The following is a 27,845-nucleotide window of genomic DNA, read 5'->3' as shown; positions in this document are numbered from 1 at the left end:
ACACAAAAAGGCAGGAAAGAAGTGCCAGAAGTTCCCACCATGGCGCATTTTTACAAAATGGTACTAGTATTGTCAGTATATGGGTACAAAAAATAACCAACATCTGTTAAGAAAACACCCCTAAAGCCTGGCAGAATCCAGCCCAGCAAGCTACTATGATAAAATGATCTGGCTGCCTCGGCTTTTTACCTCCCCATTCCCAAGCCTTTGAAATGTCCTGTAACAAGATCTGACCTGTAAGAATTCTGCAAAGAACTTCTGCCAACTCGCTTCAAAGAGTAACAGAAAAAAGTTACAGAATTGCAACAATTTAGCTTGCTGATACAAGTCTGATTTTAATCACCTGAAGTAGAACAATGTTTTGATCTCAGGCTAATGACCGTGGACTAATCTTGAGAACAGCGGAGAGGCAGTGTTGCTTTGCATGTGGAGAACCAACAGGTGTCTATGCTGCCCCTCTCTACTTTGGTCTCGGTCAGTATATTTTACTTTCTGATAGCGCCTATTTCATAAGCAACCATTAAATCAACACTTGATTTTGCTTTGTTACCCATAAACATTTGCAAATTCAATTCGTCTCGTTTCTACCTTAAACTCTCTGTAGAGGTACACGCAGACCTTGGACACCCTGAATTCATACATTCTGAAACAATCACTTACTGGTACAGAAGTCAAAGGCCTTGTGATTCACATCAAGTTAATTTCAACACCGTCTGCACCATCTGTTTTTGTTGGTTTTGCTTGTTTTCTTGTTGCGGGGGTTTTTGCATTAATCTTTGAGCTGTCTTCAGATTTCATCCTGTTCATTCTTTGGTAATGCTTACAGCTAGTGGAGCTAGATGCTTATTGTGCTAAAGGAAACTGCCAGGTATTAGTCTCAATTCCTCATCTATGGAGATAGGAAAGAAGCCTCAAGAATGCGGTCACCAGGACAGGTAGTGTCCTCTGTAAGTTAGTCTTTAGGTGAATCAATAGCTGGGTAATTCCGAGTCCCTGGTGAGTTTATACTAGCCTGCAGAAGAAACAGTGGCACAAGAGCAGAGCACAGAAGATGCCGAGCTCAAGAGTATGGGAACATGGTTTGGGCACCACTGCATGCACACCCCCAGCTCCCAGTGCAGTGCCGACAAAGGTAAGCGCTCAACGCGTGTTAGCTACTGTAGTAGAGTAGGCCCTTCACAAGTACGTCCTGAATGCGAAATGGGTTATAAACAACAGACTGGGTGGGGAACAGAGCGGCAAGGCCCGAGTAATGGGTAAGCTGCTGTTGTCTGGAATATCCTCCTCCTGTGCTAGACAAAACTCCAACTGCATGACTGAGAACACCCAGTAGGACTAACGCTGTGTGAGCTCATTTTTACAATATACAGAAAATATGATTGTGCAATGCATTTTACAAGGCCAGAGTCACATCAGCCATTCTGTATTTTAGTTTTTGTTGCAGTGATGCCAGCTACCAGCTCCTTACTTCCAGCAAGTGGATATCTCCATCAATTTCCAGTGTGTCGATACTGCTAAGGTCTTTAAATCTGTGTTTGTACTCCAGGCAGTGAACACCATTTACCGCGACCTTGAATTCTCTAACATCACAATAAATGATCATCTGAAAGAAAAGGACACACACATTAGTGCTTCCCCTTGTTTAAAATTTTTTATTGTATACTAAGAATGTGAAATAAATAATTTGCCTTGCTGCCCTGGCTGGTGTAGCTCAGTGGATTGAGCACGGGCCTGTGAAGCAAAGGGTTGCTGGTTCGATTCCCAGTCAGGGCACATGCCTGGGTTGCGGGCCAGGTCCCCAGTGGGGGACACATGGGAGGCAACCACACACTGATGTTTCTCTCTCACTCTTTCTCCTTCCCATCCCCTCTCTCTAAAAATAAATAAATAAAATATTTTAAAAATTAATAATTTGCCTTGTTCTATACACACAGAGAATTCTCACAGCCTGCTGCTGCTGACTTCCCTTCTGTGACTGCTAAACCCTCAACTCACTGAAGTGTTCTGAAGATGGTACCTTCTGTCTTGTCCCACCTGGGAAAGGGACTCTCCCAGGGCCTGGTGAGCCTACCTTTCACACACATTCCCTCACCTGTAACCTTCGCTTACTCCTTGCTCCACGCCAAGTTGAAAGTTGCCCCTCCTCACCAATGTTTCAGCCCTCTAATGAAGTAGGAAAACTGCTGGTATTTTGTTCTTAATTTTATTTATTTTCCCATCACCTCACCCACCTGCCCACTGGCAACCATCAGCTTGCTCTCTCCAAGTCCTTTGGGTTTAGTTTATTCATTGGTTTCACTATATTCCACATATAAGTGAAATCATGTAACACTTGTCTTTTTCTGTCTGAGACGTTTCACTTAGGCCCGATATCCTCTAGGTCCTTCATGCAGTTGCAAATGGCAAGATTTCATTCTCTACTGCTGGGTAATACTCCATTGTATATACCTATTGAAGGACACGAGGTTGCTTCCATATCTTGGCTATTACTAGTCACACTGCAGTGAATGTAGTATGAATATAATTTTTTGAATTAGTGACTTTGCTGGAAATCTGGATTGTATAGAAGCTCTATTTTTAATTTTTTGAGGAATCTACATACTGTTGTCCATAATGGCTACACCAATTTAAAATGTGACTAATAGTGAAGAGGGTTCCCTTGCTGTTTGTTGATTTATTGATGATAGCCATTCTGACAGGTGTGAGGTGGTATGTCATTGTGGTTTTAATTTGTGTTTCTCTGATAATTAGTGAAGTTGAGCATCTTTTCACACATATGGTGGCCATCTCTATTTAGATACTTTGATCATTTTTTCATTGGCTTCTTTCTTTGGTGTTGACTTGTCTGAGTTCTTCATAAATTTTGGACATAAACCTTTTTCTTAATAACATATTTTACTGATTATGCATTACAGTTGTCCCTCCCTTCATTCCCCTCCACCCTGCACACCCCCTCCCACCCACATTCCCTTTAGTTCATGTCCATGTGTCATTAAGTTCTTTAGCTTCTACCTTTCTCACTATTCTTGCCCTCCCCATATCTATTTTCTCCCCACTGTCTATGCTACTTATTCTCTGTACCTTCCCCCCTTCTCCCCCTCCCACTCCCCTGTTGCTAACCCTCCATGTGATCTCCATTTCTATGGTTCCACTCCTGATCTAGCTGTCCTCTTAGTTTGCTTTTGTTTTAGGTGTGGTTGTTAAAAACTGTGAGTTTGCTGACCTTTCACTGTTCATATTTTTTATCTTCTTTTTCTTACATAAGTCCTTTTAACATTTCATATAATAAGGGCTTGGTGATGATGAACTCCTTGAACTTGACCTTATCTGAGAAGCACTTTATCTGTCCTTCCATTCTAAATGAAAGTTTTGCTGGATAAAGCAATCTTGGCTGTAGGTCTTTGGATTTCATGACTTGGAATACTTCTTTCCAGCCCCTTCTTGCTTGGAAGGTCTCTTTTGAGAAATCAGCTGACAGTCTGATGGGAGCTCCTTTGTAGGTGACTGTCCCCTTATCTCTTGCTGCTTCTAGAACTCTCTCCTTCATTTTAATTTTGGCTAATGTAATGATGATGTGCCTTGGTGTGTTCCTTCTTGGATCCAGCTTCTTTGGGACTCTCTGAGCTTCCTGGACTCCCTGGAAGTCTATTTCCTTTGCCAGACTGGGGAAGTTCTCCTTCATTATTGGTTCAAATAACTTTTCCACTTGTTGTTCTTCTTCCTCCCCTTCTGGTACTCCTGTAATTCAGATGTTGGAACTTTTAAAGATGTCCTGGAGGTTCCTAAACATCCCCTCACTTTTTTGAATTGTTTCTTCATTCTTTTCTATTTGGTTGTTTCTTTGTTCCTTCTGGTCCACTCTACTGATTCGAGTTCCAGTTTTCTTTCCATCACTATTGGTTCCCTGTGCATTTTCCTTCATTTCACTTAGTGTAGCCTTCATTTTTTCATCTAATTTGTGACCAAAATCAACCAGTTCTATGAGCATCCTGATCACCAGTATTTTGAACTGTGCATCTGATAGGTTGGCTATCTCCTGGTCACTTAGAAGTACTGGCTCTGGGGCTCTGGCTTCTTCTGTTTGAGCCGTAATTTTTTGGTCAGGTTGCACCTATTATGTTGAGGGATGGAGCCTTAGGTGTTCACCAGGGCGGGGCAACCCAGTTGCTGGGTTGTGACTCTATGTGGGGGCGGGGTCAGAGAGGGAACAATGGCACTTGTTCTGCTCTCTCTGGAATTTCAGTCCCCTCTACTACTTCGCACAAGCAAATTGGGCCCTTATGATGCTGGTTCCTGGGTGGGTGGGCTTGTGTATGTTCTAGGACCCTATGGGTCTCTCCAGCGAATTCTCCTATGAGGCTGGAAGTCTCTCCCAGCACCTTTTCAATTGGTGCTTTTAGGCTTTATTTCCCGTAGCTGGGGCCCTGGGTTGCGTGGTCTGTCATACTACCTGTTTTCGCCTGGTTTATCTGCACGCGAATGTGTGACTGTGGTCAACCACCTTGTGCGCCTCACTAGGTTTGCTCATTTCCTCCCTGAGCCTGGGGTCTGCCAGCCACCGCTTTTTCCTGCTGCAACTCCTCTCCACTGGCTGCCAACTCCTCCCCTCTTACCGGTCTGGATGAATGGTTCATTGTCAGACTTCCGTACAGTTCAATTTCTGTCTGTCCTGGTTGTGCTTTTGCGTCTAAATCTTTGTTGTCCTTAATTCTGGTTGTGCAAGGAGGCACAGTGTTTCCACCTAAGCCTCCATCTTGGCTGGCTGGATGGATATTAACCTCTTATCTGTCATTTGTGAATACCTCCTTCCAATCAATAGGCTGTCTTATCGTTTTGTGGATAGCTTCCTCTGCTGTGCAAAAACCAAAAACTTTAGTTTGATGGAATTCCACTTGTGTATTTTTTGTCTCCCTTGCCTGAGGACATACCTAGGTTATGGGTTCAATACCCATTTGGGGTGCAGACAGGAGGCAACCAATCAGTGTTTGCTTCTCTCCCTCTTCCCTAAAATCAATTAACATAATCTTGGGGGAGGATTCTTTTAAAAAAGTAACACTGACATCTTCTGCAGTTGCATTCTTCGTGGTGGTCACCAACTTGTGACTGGCCACCCTCATTTCTATTTTAATTCTTTTTTCTGCTGTCCTGATTGATTGATTTCCACTAGTCACTGGTCCATTCCTCTCTATTAGCTAATGTACTACTGGTTCCTTCAAATGTGTTTTTCATGTCAGTTATTATACTCTTCAGGTATGCTTGGTTCTTTACTATACTTTCCACTCTCAGTTGAAGTTCTCCCTCAGGCCCCCTACACTCTCAAGTTTGGTGAGCATCCTTGTGACCCTTCCTCTGAAAACTTTATCAGGCAAATTACTTATCTCTGTTTCCTCAGAGTGTTTTTTCTGGGGGTTTCTCTTATTCCTTCATTTGAGAGATATTTTTCTGTCTTTCCATTTTTCTCTGACTTTCTTCGTGTGTTTATATGAGTTAAACAAAATCTCTCTTCTAGTCTTGAAAAAGTGGCCTTGTGTGGATGCAGCTTCTGTGTAGGCTGTGCATGCAATGGTTTTTGGAGGCTGACGGGAGCCGATCGGAGACCTACTGGGTCCAGGGCACTGACCTATTGAGTAGCTCCAGGTAGAAGGCTAGAGGCGCGATCCTCCTTGCTCCCTTTGTCCAGGGCCACACTGCTTTGGGACTATGTGTTTGAGAACATGCTGCAGCAACCTGGTGGGTAGGTCAGAGCACTTAGGCCTTTCACCTGCCCTGTGGAGGGACAGGGTGACAGGAAGAGTGGCCCACGTGACCCCTCTGGCCCCAGAGAGTTCCTGCAGCTCCCCAGCCCTCTCTGTATAGTCTCTCTCATTTGTTACACTGAAACTGGTCTTGTGTAGAAGTGATCTCTGTGTCAGCTTTGTGTGCCAGGTAGTCTTGGAAACTGGTTAGGGCTGGGCAGATGCTTAACGGCACTGGATTGTCAGGATGGAATGGCCCCCAGCAGGAAGGCCATTCCATTTGTGTGTCTGCTAATACTCTGTTGTGCTCATTTCCTTTGGAGGCGAAAGGCTCCAGGCAATGTAGTTGGTGCAGCCCTCCTGCAGGCGGGCCAAAGCACAGCTCTACTGAAGTGGAGGGGCACAAACAAGGGGGCTCGCCAGCTCCTCTAGCCAGAGGAGTTCCCAAGCTCCTAGACTGTTCTTGTGGTTTTCTAGCCTTGTCTAATTGGTTTCTTTTTCTCGTTTGTTGGTCAGAAGCTATTCAATCAGCCCTCAGTTGTCTCTCAGGAGTAACTGCTCTTGTATATTTGTGCTTGCTCATGGAAGGGGGTAGGGTCAGCACTGTCCGGTGCTGCCACCATCTTGGACCTCTGAAAACTGCTGCTATTTGACCCTCATTAATGGAGGGGATTCTAACTCAAAGTCTGGGAACCTAGGGACTAGGATCCTGACTCTTCTCCCTCACATTCTAGGATCTTGGACTAATTTGATGAAAAATTTCAGCAGTTTATGGCAATTGCTGGAAATTGGCCGCTGCTTGGTGGCCCTGATATCCACCCCATCTCGGCACATCCTGGCCTCCATCTATTTCTTAAAACCTCTTCAGAGCTCAACAGGCTATGCATCTATGGCATAATTAACATTCTGGCAGAGGTTCAGTTCAGATTCATCACTGGTGTTAGTCCTTCAGAGATCTTTGCCTAAAACTCAAAACAGTAAAAGCACGAAAGGAACCACTATCCTTTTGGATCACTTGTACACCTAAACCTCACATTTCTGATATCACATCCCAATGCCAGTCCAGCCCCCCTGCTTCTGCCAGGCGTTTCCTTCCTGCACTGAAGAGGCCCGTCTGGTGAGCCTGCACAGCAGCCCCTGGCCCCCGCCTGCATCGGGCTGCAGAAAGCCAGAGAGGAGCAGCACAGCCTTGTTGCCAACCTACCCTCCCACACAGGCCAGGGTGACACACAGAATCTTTATCTGCAAAGAAGCAAACTGCACGTATTTCTTCTGACAGAGACAGCTGCTGGGAAATTCCACAGATACTACAGCTGACAGACATGAAGGCTCTGAGGGCACAGACAATTGGGAAAAAATATCTGTAACAATGGTGGAAACCTCAGTTTCAGTCAGGAGGAAGGCACACCTTTGGTAAGGTGCAATTGACATTTCAGGAGACCAAAGAACACAGCCTCGTGGTCTCAGAAGGGATCCCAAGCGGGTCTTGGATGTAGTGGGAAAGAGTCAGCTGTGTCAGAGCAAGAGCAGAGTCAATGCATGGCAAACATGCACGAGGAATGGCACACGCCCGGGCGAACACACTGTCACAACACAGAAGGAAAGTATGTAGCCTGGAAGAATACATGGAACCACAAAATGCCTCACAACCATCTGATGCTACAGCACAGCTCCTAAGAATATGAAATTGATAAAAAGAGCTCGCAGGCAGAATTAGAAAACAAAGGTATTTTGATAAGTAAATCTGAAGTCAAAGTAATGGCATAATGGAAAAATTTGAGGATTTTTTTAATGGATCAGTATTTTTTTAAGATTTTTATTTATCTTTAGAGGAGAAGGGAAGGAGAGAGGGAGAGAAGTATCAGTGTATGGTTGCCTCTGCTGGGGACACACAATGTATGGTGTGTCCCCTGCCAGGAACTGGCCTGCAACCCAGGCATGTGCCCTGACTGGGAATCGAACCACAATACTCTGGTCCACAGGTCTGCGCTCAATCCACTGAGCTACACCAGCCAGGGCAAATTTGAGGATTTTGATGAAAATACATTAAAAGCAAAAATTTAAAGCAACTGGAAAAAGATCTATCACTACGGAAAACTGACAAAAACGATCCAACACGAGGACAACCATGTCTGAAGTAGAACACTAACCGAACAACAAGATGATTATTTGAAAGAATTATGACTGTCCTTTTATATTTTATTACAGGAGTTCAAAACCTGGGGCTCAGAGAGGTCAAAAAACAAGTTACGTCACTAGTTTCCCATCATCGACCACGACGATGTACTTCCTTCTGCGGCACTCACCCCCTCTCTCCTGCCAACAAACCCTACGCTGCCCCGCTCTCCTCCAGTGACTTGTTCAAATCACCCCCTAAATCTGGAAAACCCAACTTGACCTTCAACCTTCCACATCCTTCTCAATTCCAAACCAATATCCACAACTTCTATGATTAGCTCACACCTGTTTTTCCACATATATTGCATTAGACTGGAGCTAAGAAATAAATATTAATGTCAAATTGCCATCTTCTATTCAGCCTTGATGTTTATGCTTTTAAAATTAGTTTTGATGATTCCTCAAGAACTCAGATGGTCCAGAGCCTAAGACTTTTTAAGATGTAAAAACATGGCCTAAATCAATGACCCTAAAATGCCATCTGAGGCAGTGAGTCGCCTAAGAAATGGGTGAAGCTAGCCAACCACTCAGCATCCACATGTTCAACATTCCAGATACATTTTGGGAAAGTTGCGCTTTCATAATACCCACATACTTGGGTACTCAAGACTACCTGTCTCTAAGTTCCAATGGCCTGAAGGAGCTTTTCTTAAATGCACACGAACAGGACTAAGTCCTTGGACGAAAGGACTGCCACCTACGGCTGTGCATAACCAGCATGGACAGCAACAGTGTAGGTGGTGTTAGGGTTCCCTCATGCTCACTGGGTATCAAACATATCACTCCAGTTGAAACAAGGCTCCTGTTATAATTCCTATTAAACAATAGGGGGCTACATGGTAGTTTTGTGTATAACAACAAATATCAAGTAATTCCAGGGCAAATAATGTGATCCTCTACTGGCTCTGCCATTTGCACAATGTGATAAAGGGGGCACTCAAAATACAATCTCGAAAGAAGCAAACAAACAAAATGCAAACACACACACACATCTCCACAGGAGGACTTTGCACGGACCATTTATCGTGCAAAGGACCATTTACCCTTGCTCCCAGGATGATTTCTCCTATCCCAGTCTCCACAAATGCAATCTTACCTCAAAGTACATCCCGGTACTAAAGGGAAAACAGGTAATATTTCTCTCTTCCTCTCCCCAGGACTCCTGAAGAAAAGAATTTCTTACAAAAGCTTTAATATTCAGGCGTGGGTTCAAGTGGAGAGCGATATCCTTTGATTTTCCTGATAGTAGATCAACACTGAACCTTGTAAGAGAAAAAGAAAAACGCAAATAGTAAAGAGTAGTGCACTTTCTGACATTTTAACCACCAGTACTGAACTCTGATTACAACACAGAAAATATAAGTGTGCACACGCACAGAGGACACAGGAAAACGAAACTTTCAATTCCAAGTTACCACTTCATAAATAGAAGTATGTCATTTGCAAAATAAAAGTTTTAAGAAATTAAAATCAATGTTGAGGCTACAAGTCTGGCTGGGGGGAAGCTGAAAGGTTATAATAAACCAAGCGACCTCTTCAGGCTGCAGGAGTGCGAGGGCCTTTCGGGAAGGGATCCTCTTCGAACATGCACATGTGTTCTGCCCTTGGAAGGGACTCCTTTCTGTGAAACACCTCTACTTCCCACTTTCAGAAGTCGGAACACTTCTGGAGACATTTTTTAAAGCAGAAATGTTGTAAGTCACATGACAAGAGGAGCCCTAACAAAAGTTACGGGAACTCACAGGGCTGCCTTGAAGTTCTGCATGGCAAGAAGGGACCTCGCGGGGAAAAACGCCACCCTTCGTCTGGGCACATAAAGCCTGGGTCAGAACATCAGAATTTCGTCCTGGTTCTGCCACCAACTGGTTGTCAGCAGTCTGACCACCTTCTGCTTTAATACTCCCCCTTTCGGATGATAATTATGCCGCTGGCCCTGCTGTACCTCACGAGACTGCTGAGGGGTGTAGGCAAGAAGAGAAACACACAGGCAAGCATTCAGTTACCGTGAACTCGGTGACACCAACCTTTTGGCTCTTGCATTCACCTCTCCTTTAATGACGACCGTCCGCCCGGGGCCCATGGAGCAGTTCAACCTTGCCACGAATGGCAGAGTCTGAAAAGAAAGCAAAGCTGGCCCTCGGAAGCCTGCAGAATGGGACCTTGTGGGAAAGCTGCCCAAACACTGGGGAATGTTTAAAGGCTGTGACTCTGAACCCCATGAAGGGACAGCTTGTGTCTGGGCACAAGGACCCGAGATGGGTCCCCAGCAGTAAAAACTGTGCCTGGCTCACAGCAAGCAGTGAAATGAGTGGATGTGGAGTGGGACCACATACCCTTCACGTGAGTGAAACTCACTCTGAAAACACCTGTGCTTGGGGGCTGACGTGCTGCGCCTGCTCTGCCTGAGGGAAGGAGTTAGGAAAACACACTTTTGGGGCTCCTACACAAAGCCCGGACAACTGACAATTGTCCAGGGACAGCAGGAAAATGAGAGGTAGTGCTGTGCGCTCCTACTGAGGGTAGAGGTGAAATTTACCAGCAAATTAAACTTGTCATATAGAATTAAGAAAACTGTGGGCTCCGCAAACCTTTGACAAAGAGTTGACAGGTAGTATTTTGGTGCAAGTCAAAGTGAGATGGGCAGTCGAATCTCTGCTCTTGGTGCAGACAGTTCTGGGTACGATTTTACCAGTGTCTCCTCTATTACTAGGCTGTGGGAAACAGTTCTGCAGTAAGGCACGGAAGGAATGAAGCTGTCTTCCAACACTTAAACCATTCACCTCCTGGGCCAGTTTATAAAATGTTCCATATATTATAATGTAGGTAAAAATACTTACAAATTGTGACATGCCAGCATTTTGTACCTGTTAAAAGAGAAAGACAGAATGAGGGCATCTGAAAGGGGAGAGCTGTATGTTACAACTGGACTTACTGGCTGTACTGAGCCAGGCCACGGCCTGGGGAGGCTGCGCCTGCTCTGCCCTGGGGGTGACCGGACACCAAAGCCCCACGATGGCACGGTGGGGAGTCGCTGAGGGCTACTCGGGCTGCACGTGCAGTCTGAGCCCCGTCTCCTCCACTGTATGCTAACCATTTTTCAGAGGAGCTTCAAGCACATTTTACTTGCTCTTTCCTGGGTGCTTCCCAAACGCTGAGATTATACTCTTATGAGGTAAAAATGTGCCGTACTCAGTAAGACCTCACCTGTTCCATTTACAGCAGCAAAAACTCAATGTTTTCGCAGGACTTTTTCCCAAAGGGGAGAAGAGACGCGTGGAGGCTCCCCTCCCAATGCGCTGACAGCGTTCGGCACCCCGCCTCAGTGCTACGCCCCCTCAGGGCAGCTCTTTCTGCACCGACTGGGAGGTGGTGGGCAAACGCTCTGCAGCTTATGTATCAGAAAACCCTATGGCGCCTAGCAGCGCCACAGTGGCCTCAATTTTCAAATGATTACTTACAGCCTATTACTATTAAAACTAATTTCTCATACCAAAAAACGTAATTATAGAAAACTCGGCCTGCCTGCCACCTGAGTGACATGGCTACTAAATGAACATTTTTAAACTGGTAGTTCATAAAAAGACCAAATATTTACATTTTCTGGACGTATCTCTGTCAGTTCCAGGGTTGGTGCTGGGCTATTTCTTGAATCCTGAGGAAAAGATGAGATTAATTTTAACATCCATCAGAATTCCCAATATAACATGCTTCACATATCAAAAAGAATGATAAATGGTGCTAAACATAAAAGTATGCTTGAAAATTATGATCCAAAATAGCACTTACCATATTTCATTAAAGGGACTAGAAACTAATATCAAGAAGATTGTGAGCGAACAGGAACAGCTCTTGAGAGTACAAACATTTAAATCTTTTTGGAGGGCAAGTCAGCGTATCAAGCACAAGTTAAAATGCAGTTACCCCCTGGCTCAGACACTCCACCTCTAGGTACTCCTGTGTCAAGGTCATAACCCCTACCTAGCTAAAAAGGGTTGTTTTTGTTGTTGTTGTTCTGTTTGGGATTCTTTTAAGTATATCTTACTGATCACGCTATTACAATTGTCTCATTTTTTCTCCCCTTTATCCAGTCCCCAAGTCTGCACACCCTTGCCACCAGATTTCCTCCTCCCATCCGCCGTTAGTTCATGTCCATGGGTCATACACATCAGTTCTTAGGCTTTTCCACGTCCTATACTATTCTTAGCCTCCCCATCTATTTTGTACCTACCATTTGTGCTTCTTATTCCCTGTACCTTTTTCCCCATTCTCCCCCCCCCCCCCGCCTCCTCGCTGAAAACCCTCCATGTGATCTCCATTTCTATGATTCCGTTCCTGTTCTAGCTGTTTGCTTAGTTTCATTTTGTTTTTTTGTTTGTTTTAGGTTCAGCTGTTGGTAGTTGTGAGTTTGTTGTCATTGTACTATTCATATTTTTGATCATCTTCTTCTCCTTAGGTAAGTCACTTTAACATTTCATATAATAAGGGCTTGGTGATGGTTAACTCCCTTAACTTGACCTTCTCTAGGAAGCACTTTATCGGCCATTCCATTCTAAATGCTAGCTTTGCTGGAGAGAGTAATCTTAGATATAGGTCCTTACCTTTCATGACTTGGAATACTTCTTTCCAGCCCCCTCGTACCTATGAGGTTTCTTTTGAGAAATCAGTTGAAAGTCTAATGGAAACTCCTTTGTAGGTAACTGTCTCCTTTTCTCTTGCTGCTTTTAAGATTCTCTCCTTCTCTTTAATCTTGGGTAATTTAACTATGATGTGCCCTGGCGTGTTCCTCCTTGGGTCCAATTTCTTTGGGACTTTGGGAAGTCTAAGAAATAAGATTTCCTAGAAGTCTATTTCTTTTAGCAGATTAGGGAAGTTCTTCATTATTTTTTCAAATAAGTTTTCCATTTCTTGCTCTTCCTCTTTTCCTTCTGCCACCCCTATGATTCAGATGTTGGAACATTTAAAGTTGTCCCAGAGGTTCCTAAGCCTCTCATTTGTTTGAATTCTTGTTTCTTTATTCTGTTCTTATTGAATGTTTATTCCTTCCTTCTCCTCCAAATCATTGATTTGAGTCCTTGTTTCCCTCCCTTCATTGTTGGTTACCTGTATATTTTTTTCTATTTCATTTTGCATAGACTTCCCTTCTTCCTCTATTCTGTGTCCATACTCAATCATTTCTGTGAGTATCCTGATTACCCGTGTTTTGAACTTTGTATTGGATAGGTTGTCTATCTCTTCATTGCTTAGTTCTCTTTCTGGCTGGACTTTTGATCTGTTCTTTCATTTGGGCCATGTTTCTCTGTCTCAGCACATCTGTTACATAGTAAGGGGCGGAGCCTTAAGTACTCGCCAGGGCAGGGCAACCCACTTTTGCTGCACTGTGGTGCTGTATGTGGGGCAGGGTCATAGAGGGCAGGCACAATGCCACTTGCTCGGCTCTCACCCTACTTTCAGTCACTTCCCCTGCTACCCACAAGCAAATTGAGCCCTTCTGGTGGTGATTCCTGGTGGGTGGGGCTTGTGTACATTCTAGGACCCCATGGGTCTCTCCAACACTCTCCCCTCTGAGACTTGGAGTTTTTCCTACCACCACAGCCCCCACAATTTTTAGAGCCAGAGGTTGTAAGGCTTTAGTTTCCCACACAGGTCTGTCTCACTCCCCAATTGTTCCACCGGCTTATTAGTACACGAACACAGGTCCGCCCAGTCCACCAGCTGCCACCTCGCCTGCTCAGTCCACCACCTTGCCACACATCCTCTCTCTCTCTCCTGGCTGCCCATCTCTGCCCCTGCTACCAGTCTGGATGAATGTTTCTTCCTTAACTCCTCAGCTGTCGGACTTCCATACAGTTTGATTTTCTGGCAGTTCTGATTGTTTTTTGCTTTTTAATTTGTTGTTGTCCTTCTTTTGGTTGTGCAAGAAAGCAAAGTGTATCTACCTGCACCTCCATCTTGGCCAGAAGTCTGTTTGGGATTTTTTTGCTAGAATCACATTAGACTTGAGATTCTACTGAAAATACAGCCCTGGTCAATAAATAGCATCAGGCAATCCAGATGCTGTTTACTGATGAATGAGAATGCTGAACTTGCCACCTCCCATAAGCAAACTTAAATATATACGTATATGGAGAGCAGTGACTCCTGTGAGACAACTGGGGGCAGAACAAACAGCTTCTGAACAGAGAAGAGAAAAGGACAGTGAGTAGTGAGGCTGGGAGACAACGGTGCCCTCCAGGAGCTACAGGGACTCTGGTCTAGAGGAGCCCATGAGTCCATTGTTTATGTCCCTTCCACAGTGACCGGGTGACAGCTGTATTTGGATGCTTTAGCCAACCTGCGGGAGCACTACAGCAAATTCCCATCTACTAGGCCCCAAGCCTTCACCCCGAACAAAAGGAGCAAGCAGGCATGGCAGGGTGTCACACACATACCTGGCCTTCCTTCTGAGGACCACTCCAACCCAGCCAGCCAGGCGCCAATAAGCACCTAATTGGCACAAACCAACTTCTAAAACTACCTGGCATACAAAGGCCACAGAGAGGTCACTGCTATAGAAGACCACATTCATTTTCTTTTCAACAAATGGTGTTGGGAGAACTGGACAGCTACATGCAAAAAAATGAAACTCGAGTACCAACCTACACCATACACCAAAATAAATTCAAGGTGGATAAAAGACTTAAATATAAGCCGTGAAACCATTAAAGCCCTAGAGGAGAGCATTGGCAGGAAAATCTCAGATATTCCATGCAGCAATATTTTTACTGATATGTCCCCTAGAGCAAGGGACATAAAGGAAAGAATAAACAAATGAGATCTCATCAAAATTAAAAGCTTCTGCATGGCTAAGGAAAACAGTATCAAGATAAAAAGAGAAGCAACTGTTTGGGAAAACATATTTGCCAATGATACCTCAGACAAAGGTTTAAGCTCCAAAAGAACTCACACAACTCCACTCAAAGAAGACAAGCAACCCAATTAAAAAATGGGCAAAGGACTTGAACAGACACTTCTCCAAGAAGGACATACAGAGGATCCAGAGACACATGAAAAGATGCTCGATACCGCTAGCTATCAGAGAGATGCAAATTAAAACCACAATGAGATACCACTAAACACCAGTCAGAATGGCTATCATAAACAAAGAAACAAACAACAAGTGCTGGAGAGGTTGTGGGGAAAAGGGGACCCTAGTTCACTGTTGGTGGACTGGGTCCTAGTTCATTGCAGACTGGTACAACCACTATTGAAAACAGTATGGAATTTTCTAAGAAAACTAAAAATGAACGTGCCTTTTGACCCAGCAATTCCACTGCTGGGAATGTATCCTAAGAACCCTGAAGCACCAAAATCCAAAAGAACCTATGCACCCCGATGTTCATAGCAGCACAATTTCCGATAGCCAAGAGTTGGGAGCGACCTAGATGCCCATCGGTAAATGACTGGATCAAAAGCTATGGTACATTTACACAATGGAATTCTATGCTGCAGAAAGGAAGAAGGAGCTCCTACCCTTTGCAACAGCATGGATGGAAATGGAAAACATTATGCTGAGTGAAATAAGCCAGGTGTTGAAAGACAAATACCATATGATCTCACCTTTCACAGGAAGCTAAACAACAAAACAAGCAAGCACGCAAAATATGACCAAAGACACTCAAATATGGAACAGGCTGACAGGGACCAGAGGGGAGAGGGGAGAGAATCACAAGGGAAAAAGGGATGGACTCACATGAACAAGTATAAAGGACACATGGACAATAACTAAGGTCGGGGGTGGAAATGGGAGGGAGGTGGGGAGCACTGGTGGGGGCAGGGCTGGGAATATAAGACAGAAAACTGTACTTGAACAAGAATTAAATTTAAAAAAAATTAAAAAAAAGAAGAAGACCACATTCTGTACAACAAGCAGACTGTGGAGAGAGGTGTCTGGGGAGCCGTGAGAACTCTCCAGGACTATGTGAAATCTCCAGGGTCAGAGGTGCTCCAAAATGCCACTGTGTCTGTCCCCCTCCACCTCCACAGGATGGACAGGGGCCTATTCAGGCTCCACCTGCAAGATCACTGCAGCTCTTTCCTAGACACGTCACCTGAACCCCAACTGCCCTCAACAAAGGGGGCACGCAGGACCAAAGGGCATGACAGTGCTCACCTGGCCTCACTGCCTGGAGCCACTCCTGCTCCAAAGATCAGCGCCCTGACACACGGGACGGGCACCCAGCTCTGACCTGCCCAACCACCCGGCACACGCGGCCTGCACGGAGGCCAAATCTACACAGGGCCGCTCTTTCAAGACTGGAAGAGAGAGGTATTTTGTCTAATTCATATAAACACATGCAGAAAGTCAAACAAAATGAAAAGACAGAAGAATGCCTCTCAAATGAAGGAACAAGAAAAACCTCCAGAAAAACATCCTAAGGATATTTTCAAAGAAACAGTCATAAGAATTATCACCAATCTTGGGAGAGGAATAGAGGGACTGAGGGAGAACTTCAACACAGAGTTAGAAACTACAATAAAGAACCAGGCATACCTGAGGATACAATAACTAAAATTTAAAAAACCACATTAGAAGGAACCAACAGGAGATCAGCTAATGGAGAGGGATGAATCAGCAACCTGGAAGACAGACTAGTGGAAATCAACCAATCAGGACAACAAAAAGAAAAAAGAATCTAAAAAAATAAGGATGGCTTAAGGGGCTTCTGGGATAACATCAACTGTTCAAACATTTGCATTGTAGGGGGGCTTCCAGAAGGAGATGGAAGAGTGGAAGGCAGAGAAACTTTATTTAGAGAAATAAAAGCTAAATACCCAACTCACTAGATTAAGGGAGCAGACATCCAGGTCCAGGAAGCACAGAGAGTTCCAAACATAGTGAACCCAAAGAGACCCACGCCAAGACAGGTTGTAGTTAAAATGGCAAAGGTCAAAGATAAAGACACGATCTTGGAGGAAGCAAGAGGTAAACAATAGTTCCATATAAAGGAAACCCCATAAGAGCTGATGCTAAGAGCCGATTTCTCAGCAGCAACTTTACAGACCTGAAGGGAGTGGCCAGACATCTTTAAAGTGCTGAAAGGCAGGCACCTACAGCCTTCACCCAGAGAGGTTAACGTTCATGGCTGAAGGAGTAACAAAGAGCTCCCAGGACAAGCAAAAACTAAAGGACTTCATCCCCATTAAATCAGCTTTACCAGAAATGTTAGTGTCTTCCTTAAAGCAAAAAAGAAAATGCCATAATCAGAAATGAGAAAAAAATCTCGAAGGTAAAGCCAATTATTTAATAAATACAATGAATTAAGACATTTAAAGAGCTATGATGAAGGTCAAAAGAAAAAAGTATCAAACTCAACTCAAACAACAATTAGTAGGAGATATACAACACAGAAAGATATAAAACATGACATTAATAACATAATCTGAGGGGCAGAGAGTAAAAAGATAGTCCTTACAGAATATATTAGAACATAAATGCCTATCAGATTAAAGTAGACTGCTGTACGTAAAGAATGACATACATGAACCTCATGGTAAACAAAAATGAAAACCTACAAAAGATATAAAAGAATTAAGAGAAAAGAACCAAACAAAACACTAAAGAAAAACAGCAAACCACAAGAGAAGAGACTAAGAAGGAAAAAAAAAAGAACCAGAGGATAACTATAGACAACCACGAAACAATGAACAAAAGGGCAAAAAGTAATTATCAATAATTACTTAACATATAAATGTACTAAATGCTCCAATCAGAAGTCAAAGGGCGGCTGAATGGATTTAAAAACATGACCCATCTATACGCCACTTACAAGAGACTCACTTTAGATTGAAAGACACACACAGGCTGAAAGTGAGGAGATGGAAAAAGATATTCCATGCAAAAAAACAAACAATCCAATCAAAAAACGAGTAGAAGACCTGAATAGATATTTCTCCAAAGAGGACATACAGAGGACCAGACATGTGAAAAGATGCTCAACACCACTAATCTTCAGGGAAATGCAAGTTAAAACCACAATGAGATACCACCTCACACCTGTCAGAATGGCCATCATCAATAAATCCACAAATACAAGTGCTGTTGAGAATGTGGAGAAAAGGGAACCCTAGTGTACTGTTTGTGGAATTGTAAATTTGTCAGACATGGAAAACAGCACGTAGAGTCTTCAAAAATTAAACATAAAGCTTCCACATGCCCCAGTAATTCCAGTTCTGGGTATTTATCTGAGGAAACCCAAAACCGTAATTCAAAAAGTGATATTCACCCCAAATGTTCACTGCAGCGTTAATCACAACAGCCAAAATAAGGAAGCAATCTAGGTGTCCACGGACAGATGAACGGACGAAGAAAAGATAGTACATATATACAACGCAGCACTACTCAGACATAAAAAAGAATAGAATCTCAGCCTTTGTGACAATATGTATGGATCTAGAGGACATTATGCTGAGTGAAGTAAGTCAGACAAATACTGTATGATTTCACTTACATGTGGAATCTAATAATCAAACAAATGAATAAAGACTACACAACAGAAACAGACCTATACAGAGAGCAAGCTGATGGTTGCCAAAAGGGAGGTGGGTCGGTGGATGGGAATAAAAAATAAAATAATGTTTACAAGTGGTAAAGAAAGCAAGATTGGGTTATAGAACTAAACACTATTTTTAAAAATAGGCCTCACAGAGAAGCAGGTCAATTTCCCAAATGACATTCACACAAAGTAAGTTCACAAGAAAAAAACAGAATCCTAGTAGTCTGAAAGATTTACTTTCAAGAATTAATGCACTAATGAAGGAGATATTTATCTTTTTTAAAAATTTTGTTTATTTATCTTTAGAGGGGAAGGGAAGGAGAGAGGGAGAGAAATATCATTGTATGGTTGCATCTGCCGGGGACACACAATGTTCCCTGCCAGGAACTGGCCTGCAACCCAGGCATGTGCCCTGACTGGGATTGGAACTGTGATCCTCTGGTTCGCAGGCCCGCACTCAATCCACTGAGTTACACCAGCCAGGGCTAGGAGATATTTATCTTTAAGAGATGTTAGGTAAAGATACATCCTCCCATTTCAACAGAAAACATCATGGAAGAAGGCCCCACCCTATGGAAGATGGAAGTGCACTCACCGAGCTGAAGCTGAAACCAACTGAGTGAATATTCACTGTGCCGTAAATGCCCAGAGTATCTATTTTCTCTGGGCTAATCCTGTGGGCATAGAGCAGTGTATGTTTCCCATTTACAGCCACCTAGATGGACACAGAAAACAGCCCCCCAGAAGAGAGTTAATAAATTTCATTAATTTACCCCAACTGGAATCTGTTTACTTGGGTTTCATTTTATCCCTTTTCCCACAGGGCTCCACTTTGTGTCTGACGAGATGGGGACTGAAAATATCGCAAACCAACAGCGTTTATCCTATCTTCACTTCCTCACCTTCAGACCAATCGTGCATGCATGCACACATGTGCACGTGCATACGTGCATCTGGGCAGAAATAGGAGACACCCTGGTGGACTCTGAGCCCAGGAGAGACCTGCTCTGCAAGCTTGCCGCACACCACCCCCCTGAGGGAGCGCCATGTGGGCAAGCGCTCAGCCTGTATTTGCTGTACTTGCTGAGTGAATGAACATGGGCAAGTCCCCCAACTTCTGAGATTGCTGTTTGTGAACAGGAAAACGCTGTCACTCAAAGGGCTACTGTCGTGAAGAGATGAGGCCACTGCTTAGTCCCAGTGTGGCCTGACACAGAGCAGGTGCCCAGCACACACAGTTCCCTTCCCTCCCTCCCAAACACCAGGCACCGTGCTGCAGAATGTCAGGAAAACAAAGGCAGAACACAGCATGGTCTTGACGCTAGAGGAGCTCAGAACCCCAGGGGCAGGCAAAACAAACACAGGAAAAAATACTCAAAGGCCAGAGAAGGAAGAGGTGATGCTCAGGGGGTTGAGGGGTGATATTCTAGTGGGAGCAGGATCCTGGAGGCTAGGAAGGACCTGTACCAGGGCAGGGAGCATCTTCTCTTGAAGAGCAAGCAGGAGAAGAGCCACTGGGGCCGAATTCTACTTCTCTCTCTCTCTCACACACACTCACACACACTCACACACACACACACACACAAAGATGTGAAATGCACATGGAAAACTACACACAGGACTTCGGACATCTCTGGGTCTAAAATGTCAAGATTGTAAAGAGCCCTCTTGTGACAGGACCTAACCTCACACTGGACTCTGACTTCTACACTCAGGTTCCCCACCTGTCCATTAGTCCAGATCCCCCAAACTTTGGGCCACGGTGGTTTTAATTTACTACCTCATATTAGTACGGTGCTGTGCCAATTCAGAACTGAGCTCACCCTGCTAGGAGAAATTGCACCCACCTCACCTGCAGGGACCCACCCGGCCCCTATGAGAAAAATTATAAAGCCAAACTCTCTCTGGATGAAAGAAACATGAGGAGGGGTTCTCGCTGCTGTGAACGAGCTCCCTGCACAACGATTCCCATCGATGCAGATTCAGCTTGCAGTCTCCAAAGCCTACCTGGAATTTGTCTTTCAGCACCATAATCACAATTTCGAAAGACTTTTCTTTCGTGAAAGGCATGTCGTAGGTGATCTCTTCCCTCCCCCACTTTTCGTTTTTCAGAGTATTGCAAACAATGCAGTTGGCCCTTTTGAAACGTGGATTGAAGTGAAAGACCACATCGGCTCGGGGTTTCACACTGCTGCCACTCTGGAAGTCCACCTGGAACCTGTGTGAGGAAAGAAACACGCCACCTGAGGATTCTGCGAGGAAGGCTGCAGGGAGGGGCCCAGAAGCACAAAAACCCAGGCTGAGCAACGTATGGCTGACCCTCTGCTCGTTCATCCTCATGGCCTGAATACCCTTCCTTTGCTTCCTCCTCAAGAACAGGCCCCTGAGCTGTAGCTGGGGCCCCACCTGTGCAGAAGGAGCCCCCATTCTCCAGCCTCCCTTGCAGGCAGGCATGCTCATGGGGTAAAGCTCTGCTGAGGTGGAAGCCAAGTGTCTAAGGCAACTACTGGAAACTGCGGTTAAATCAGGTGGCCTCTGCCTTTTGTCCACTCCCTACCCCCCCCAACAGTACATGTGCCCACCCAGCTGCTGTTGTTAAGTGCCAAGAATCAAGGAAGGAGGACCTCACCCTGGGACAGCAGAGAGGAGAGCCAGAAGCGACTTGCTTCTCTAAGACTTGATAGAGTTGCCTTAAAACACCTACATTGTTTCCTCTAGACTTGACTTTCGTATCTCATATGAATCACTGTTGTGTGGGCAGTGGCCATGCTGACCTGAGCTCAACTCTAACAGTATGGGCTTGTCCACAGTTAGCAGCCAAGGACGCATACTGCCTTAAGAGGTGTTGTGCAAGCCCTGGCCAGGTGGCTCAGCTGGTTGTAACATCGTCCCACATACCAAAAAGTTGTGGGTTTGATCCCTAGTCAGGACATATGCGTAGGCTGCACATTCAATCGCAGGTTGAGGCACGTATGGGAGGCAATCGATCAATGTTTCTCTCTCACATTGCTGTCTGTCTTTATCCTCCTTCCTCCCTTCCTCTCTCAAATCAATAAACAAATCAGGTGATGATTAGAGAAAGGGAGAGAAATGCTGTGGGAGTGTGACCCTGTAACTGGACTTTGTCCCTGTCGTCTGATCACAGTTCCCCCCACTAATATACGAAGTCTATCCAAAAATCCTGCCATTTTTAATGTAAAAAGGATGGTTTGCATGACATCGATGTAATCTGGCAGCCAGGGAGAGTGAACTGGAATGTACATGTGTGAACAATGATGATTTCACTGTACTATTCAGTGGGGGCAAGAGACACTGTAGAGTGAGTGTGTGTATTATGTGTCTGTCGCATTCAAAATGACTGAGCAAGTAAAGCAACGAATCTGCATCCGATTTTGTGTTAAGTTTGAACATTCCTCCACAGAAACTATTGGGATGATCCAGAAGGCCGCAGCTATGGGCAACTAGTGATTGGCAACTGTATCATGACAACATGCCTGCTCATGCATCATGTCTTGTGCAGAGTTTTTTGACAAAACATCAAATCACCCAGGTGACTCAGCCCCCTACAGCCCAGACTTGGCTCCCTGTGACTTCTGGCTTTTCCCAAAACTAAAATCACCTTTGAAAGGGAAGAGATTTAACACTGTCAATGAGATTCAGGAAAATACAACGGGGCTGCTGATGGCAACTGGGAGAACCGTGTGAGGCCCCAAGGATACCTACGTTGAAGGGGACTGAGGTATCATTGTCCTATGTACAATGTTTCTTGTATCTTCTTCACTAAATGTCTCTATTTTTCATATTACATGGCTGGACACCTTCTAGACAGGCCTTTATAGATCCAATTCTTTACAGTGAGATCAGACTCATAGCAATAAAATAAAAACCCAAATAAACCTTTACCTCAGTCACTCATTCCAATCTCAGCACCTGGGCCATGAAGCTGACGAAAGCAAAATCAGGCCTCAAATGCCAAATGTCCCTCCCACGTTACTTTTCATACTGTCCCGCAGCCACAAAGAAACAGTTTGTTCATGTTCTTTCTCATCCAGTAAAACAATTTTACCTGTCTGAATCAGCAGGAACATGCCCACGAATTACAATCAAAGTTCCAGGCTCCAACTGCTCAGATATGGTCCCAACATAGGGGATTACCTAGGGAAAATAAATATAACAAATATACTTTTACATAAAATTGAAAGATTGTATTTTTAAGCACTACATTTTTATGACATAGAAATCTGCTCAATTAGCATTTTTCCAAGCTGTCTTCACTATTCATACAGCTACACAATATCTGCAAATTGAGTTATTTGGGAAAAGACAAAAGATTAATACCGTTCATGGTATTTTATATTTGGCTAGGATTTTATGAAATAAAACTTCCACTTAAAAGAATAATCCTGATAATAGAAAAAACAATTCATGGCAACGTCATCTCTCCCCATCCAAGTGTTCCTCACAACAGCAGGATCAAGGCTGCATGTGGCCCCACGCCAGCACCAATGGGGAGAGGACACTCACTGCCTGGGGAGGGCCTGGCCACACCAGGCTTCCTGACTGCAACCCACACCACACTGCACCCAAGGGATGAGCTCCGGGTGCCTGTGGTCCCCTCATAGCAGTGTCCACTGACCCTCGCCTGGTCCATCTGCGGGCTTGGGCTCCACCAGGCATTCCCACACAGCATTTGGGTTTCAACCTGTCCCCTCAACAGCTGGAACCCAGCCTTTCTACCTGGGGCCTGACACTCAGACCTTGTCACTCCCCTTCCCCTAAGGTGACCACACTTGGCTGGGGACCTACTTGGCTGCATCTCCTACCTCACAACCTCCCCTCTTCCAGTTGGGAGCACCTTGCCAGACACCAGCATGTTGCATGCCAGGCTCCCCAATATGTCTTATATGCTGCAACTTATCCGAGGTAGTACTAGTTGTCAAGATACAAATAAAACTCGAGGGGCTTGTTGTCAATGCGTGGCTCTCGGCTCAAGGACATTCCACTGAGGATCCTGTCTCAGGTTCCCCAGGGGCCCCTGAGTGAGCCCCTCTGAGGGCCCCGCACAGCACTGCATGCTGTCTGTGGCCACCACTGCGCTGCAGGTCATCACCTTCACATCCCTGGGACAGAGGTCCAGAGATGATCAACCATCACATGGTGAATGAATGAGCTCTTGCTGCCTGGAAAGGGCTGTGGCCGGCCTCTCACAAGCAGATGAGCTGTGACGAAGCGGCCGCTGCACAGCAAGTGTTGCTGCCTTCAGCAACGAGAATCCCCCAAACCAGTTGCCATCTGGTCTCGTAACGGCTGAGTGACACCAGAAATCTCTTGCTGCTCAATGGATGCACAGGGTGTGGCTGCAGACACACAGCAGAGTGGTCAAGTTTAATGTAGAAGGAGTCACACCTCCACGGTGATCTTTTGGCCCACAGCCAATGACAAGATTAGATGGCAGCATCTTCAACAATGTAAATCAATCTTCATAAAGTGAGAATAATTTTTGTAACTTCAACTTTAATGTATGTTCTAATTACATGTATGCAGAGCATTCAACAACACAAAATATTAGTGATCCAAGTTATCAGTAAGAAAGCAGCCTACAAAACTATACACATTATAATCTTAAATAAATATCTTAAGATAATAAACATTAAAAAGAAAACACTGTAAAGAAATAAATCAGAAATGATTTCTATAATAAAAATTTATATTTTTATGACCACGGGCATTTTTATCATGTATTTAATTTTAGGGGCTGGAAAGAGCTTTTTGAGACCATCACTGCTAATAAGTTGTTCACAACTGTTAGTAAATTGTTCTAGTCTGAGAAACAGCTGTGTCGAAAACTTGGGCCATTTTCTGTTTCAGTTGTCTGGGTTAATGGTTTCTGCTTGGTGAAGTGCCCTGAATTACATCAGTAAGACTTAGCTTTCTGGGACTACGGGAGTGAGTCAAAACGCCCTGTAGCCCGCTCACTTAACTCACGGCTGTCCACTCACGTGAAAAGGGAGAAGGAACTGTTTTCTAGGCAACTGCAAGCTTTCTTGTTTTCGGTTTCACAAGGAATTACTTTGTAAAAAAAATTAAGAGAGATACGATCGCATTGGAGACAGTACCATAAGCTTAAGCCCTTGTTAGGTTTGGTGTTCTCTGCCAAAACTTCCCACCCTGCTCAATATCCTAATCAATTAATATCAAAGTTATCTGTGGCCTCTTTTCCCCTTGTCTTTCAAACACTAGAGGGGCAACAAGCTACACGTGGTAGGAGAGCTGACACGCAATACAGGGACTCAGTGCAGTGAGTGTTTAACAGTAAGTGAAATTTAAAGACATCCAAACATTATTTTTGCCATTCAGGTCAGTCTCTCTACCTACCCTTTTCTACTTGTGAAAACTGACTACAACACAGAGAAACTTAAAGGGCCCGAAAATGTTTACTTTGTAAACTTGTTTCCATGGAACAGAGTGAGGACATCTGGGAGCCCAGAGGGCACTTCCTGCCCTAAAGCAGTGTGACCTCGGGCCCCCTTCATCAGTTCAGGGTGCTAACCCCAGAAATCACAGGAATCATCAAGACATACAGTGTCCAGATATGCGGGGGTTTTAACCTAAAAAATGATTTTCCAAACACCATTACAATTAGGCATCTTTGTGCATGAAGGCCAGCACTGACCAGGGTGACCCGATGGCCCAGGCCTCCTGACTCGTCAAGGTTTCACTGCAAAGAAAGGTTTCACTGCAGTCATCCTTGGCAGGCAGCCTATCTTTTTTTTAAATCTCTGCAGAAGTCAGTCTATAATTTTGAGATGCTTTTAACTCTAAGACACACAAAATCAATTTAAGTATCTGACTTCAAATTCAGGAAGTCTTCTTTTTGAAATCTAGTACTACTGAAGGCTACGTCCTCTAAAGCTGAGTTTGCTTAATGACATTAAAACTTAGGAGGAAAAGAGTTATAGCTACAAAATAAGTAACAAAAAACCAGAACCCACTTACAGTAAGACTGGTTTAGGACCCTCGCCCTCCCTATTGCCCAAGAGTCTCTTGGAGGAGCAGGGACTGTTTACAAAAAAAGCAGCAACTCTACCTCAGACCTAAATTCAGGATTCAGCTCCAGATACATGGAAACTGCATCCCTACTTAAAACTAAAATCGATCATTTCTTGGGGGTACACTGAAACTTTGAGCAATTACGGTCATTCAGGGGTTCCTGGACCAGCCTCAGGCTGGGACAAGAACCCTTGTCCCAGGGTCCCTTTTAAGGGTCTTAAAAAATTAAGACCCTTAATTTTTTTCATTTTCATCTCACCACTAGCTTCTGACATTCCTCTGCTCAAGGGACAAGCAGCATTTGAAAGGCAGAAGGGTTAAAAACTGAGATGTTAACTTCTCATAAACAGGTCTAATTGAAAAAGAAAATTTAAAGTGTGTAGAGAAAGAAGTCCATTTTCTTTTTAAAGTTATGTCTTATGGTTATCTGCACCCTCCTGCCACCACCAACACCGGCATGCCCTCCACTGTCTTCTTGGGTCCCATTCACGACACACTTGTTCTCACTACCTTGGTGGCAATGGGACCTGGCCCCCCAATGGACAGTTCCAAGGGGGGCATCTGTTGTCACAGTCCCTAAGGGACTGTGTGACCTGTTCACTGAATTTTATTCTTGACCCTCTCCCCCAGCAACAGATCATTACTATCCAATTGGATTTGCTCTCAATCCTGCCAAAGTAGAAAGTGACTTCAGAGAAACCAGTTACCGGGTTACTGATGACACTCTGCAGGTTGTTTAAGGACAACATCCTTCTTTTCCACTGTGCTGCTGACCGGGGTCTCTGTGCTGTGAGTGATCTCAGACTTTAAGCAAGTTTCATTTAAAGGCTTCCCAGATTGAAACTGAGGCAGCTGCCCTGTGTGAAATCAAAACAAAGGAAAAGAAAATGAGTCACTTTTCTTCACATCATTACTACTCTTAAATCTAAATGATTAATTATCTTACTGACATTTAACAAATAACAAGATGCTACTGCAATCAAAGATGTGACCCCAATTCTTACCTACTATGCTTATAAACTAGTGTTGTATTATTAACGCAGGAAATGTTGGTTTACAATGACATCAATGGAAAGTTTCTAACATGAAATTTGTTATTAAAAAATACTAAAGTAAAATAGCAGCAAATACTCCTGTACAAATTTTTCATCTGTATGTAAAATGAGAACAATAGCACTCACCTCACAGGTCTGAGAATTAAAAGAATTAATAAAACATGGGACAGCACGTGCTTTATAAGTTTTAGCTATTATGATTAACAGAAAAGATTGAATCTCCTCCTCCGAATTTAAACAAGTCAAAGGGGGAAAAAATCCAACCTCGAATATTAAACATAAGAGTTTTTCCTGGGGCAAAAAGAAATAAAAGATGTGTGTGGTGGGGGAGCATCAACCACAATTTCAAAGACAAACTTCTAGTTATAAGTAAGCCACGGGATATAACAGCAAAGGGAACACAGTCAATAACACCGCAATAACCAATGGACAGACCTACCGCAGAGATCACTTCGTAAGGTAAATAGGTGAGGAGTCTCTGTGTCGCACACCTGAAACTAACTGATGCCGTATGTCAAATATAATGTTAAAAAAAGGAATCCGTCGCTACGGTTAACAGCCCCAGGAGGGACGACGAGCTAACAACTAGATGAGAAACGAAACTGCAGCCTTCCACCCGACTTCCGCCTGACTTCCGCCTGCTGGCCCTACGCCGCACAGAGCATGCGCAAACGCAGCCAGCACTGGGTCCCGGGTGAGAAAACTGCAATTCTCCCGGTTTAGCACGGGCTTGTCTTCAACCACACGTAGGAGAGGTACAGGCAAGGATGCAGAGAAGTCAGGGCCACTCATAGGTCACACCGTGCCCAGCCCCGAGGCTTCTAGAGCCCGTAGTTCCCCGATATCAGCAACGCCGGCCGCCGAGCAGGAACCAGGGTTACGTTTCAAGGAGCATCAGCGCCTTTCGGGAAACCTGCGTTTCCTAACGTTTAACAGGCAGTCCAGCGACTCGGCTTCTCAGAGAGCGCGTTCAAAGCGAACCCGTGGACCCGCGGGGTCTGTCACTAAGCTTAAGACCCTGTCAGTTACGCGGCGGAGGAGGAAGCCGCCCCAGACCGCCCGACTGCGGCGGGAGCCCCGCACCACCCGGGGCGCACTGGCCGGAGACGGGCCCACCCATCAACTCCGACCTAGGACAGTGACGGCCGCAGCCCCTCGGATGCTGGCGCGCCACCGCCGCGGCTCCCTGGAGCCCCCAACTCACCCGGACAGGCGGCCGAGGCGCTCACGCAAAGCGTTTATGTGCCGTGGCGCTCTGTCCAGCTGCGGCTCGACGCCCGCGCGCGGCTACGGGA

At 44.7% G+C, this 27,845-nt stretch overlaps 1 protein-coding gene across 8 annotated transcripts; it reads right to left on the bottom strand.

Moving 5' to 3' along the window:
- Positions 1 to 309: 309 nt before the first annotated feature.
- On the bottom strand, positions 310 to 27,845 carry LGALS8 (galectin 8). 8 transcript variants are annotated; one of them, XM_037037306.1, is made up of 11 exons: positions 27,755 to 27,845; positions 26,203 to 26,352; positions 22,512 to 22,600; positions 20,453 to 20,663; positions 19,041 to 19,160; positions 11,509 to 11,565; positions 10,751 to 10,777; positions 10,502 to 10,639; positions 9,938 to 10,026; positions 9,010 to 9,175; positions 310 to 1,603 (listed from the first exon to the last, which is right to left on the bottom strand). In XM_037037306.1, the coding sequence occupies exons 2-11, from the start codon at positions 26,242 to 26,244 to the stop codon at positions 1,454 to 1,456; spliced, it is 1,089 nt and encodes a 362-aa protein (XP_036893201.1). In that variant the 5' UTR covers positions 26,245 to 26,352; positions 27,755 to 27,845; the 3' UTR covers positions 310 to 1,453. The 8 variants fall into 8 exon arrangements, with proteins under 8 accessions (XP_036893201.1, XP_036893203.1, XP_036893204.1 ...); XM_037037308.1 differs by lacking the exon at positions 27,755 to 27,845 and adding an exon at positions 27,681 to 27,704; XM_037037309.1 differs by lacking the exon at positions 27,755 to 27,845 and adding an exon at positions 27,134 to 27,614.

The sequence above is a fragment of the Sturnira hondurensis genome, unplaced genomic scaffold (assembly GCF_014824575.4).
Source record: "Sturnira hondurensis isolate 20B ecotype Veracruz unplaced genomic scaffold, ASM1482457v3 Scaffold0022977, whole genome shotgun sequence".
Taxonomy (NCBI): Eukaryota; Metazoa; Chordata; class Mammalia; order Chiroptera; family Phyllostomidae; genus Sturnira; species Sturnira hondurensis.
The sequence above is the reverse complement of the archived record's forward strand: the minus strand, read 5'-3'. Positions and strand labels throughout refer to the sequence as shown.

Coding starts and splice junctions, on each gene's coding strand:
- LGALS8 (XM_037037306.1), bottom strand. CDS start 26,244: ATGTTGTCCTTAAACAACCTGCAGAGTGTCATCAGTAACCCG. Junction 11,566..19,040: donor TTGGTTTCAGCTTCAGCTCG/GTGAGTGCACTT, acceptor TCTTTTCCTCAG/GATTCAAGAAATAGCCCAGC. Junction 10,027..10,501: donor CTGTCAACTCTTTGTCAAAG/GTTTGCGGAGCC, acceptor CTTTCTTTTCAG/ACTCTGCCATTCGTGGCAAG.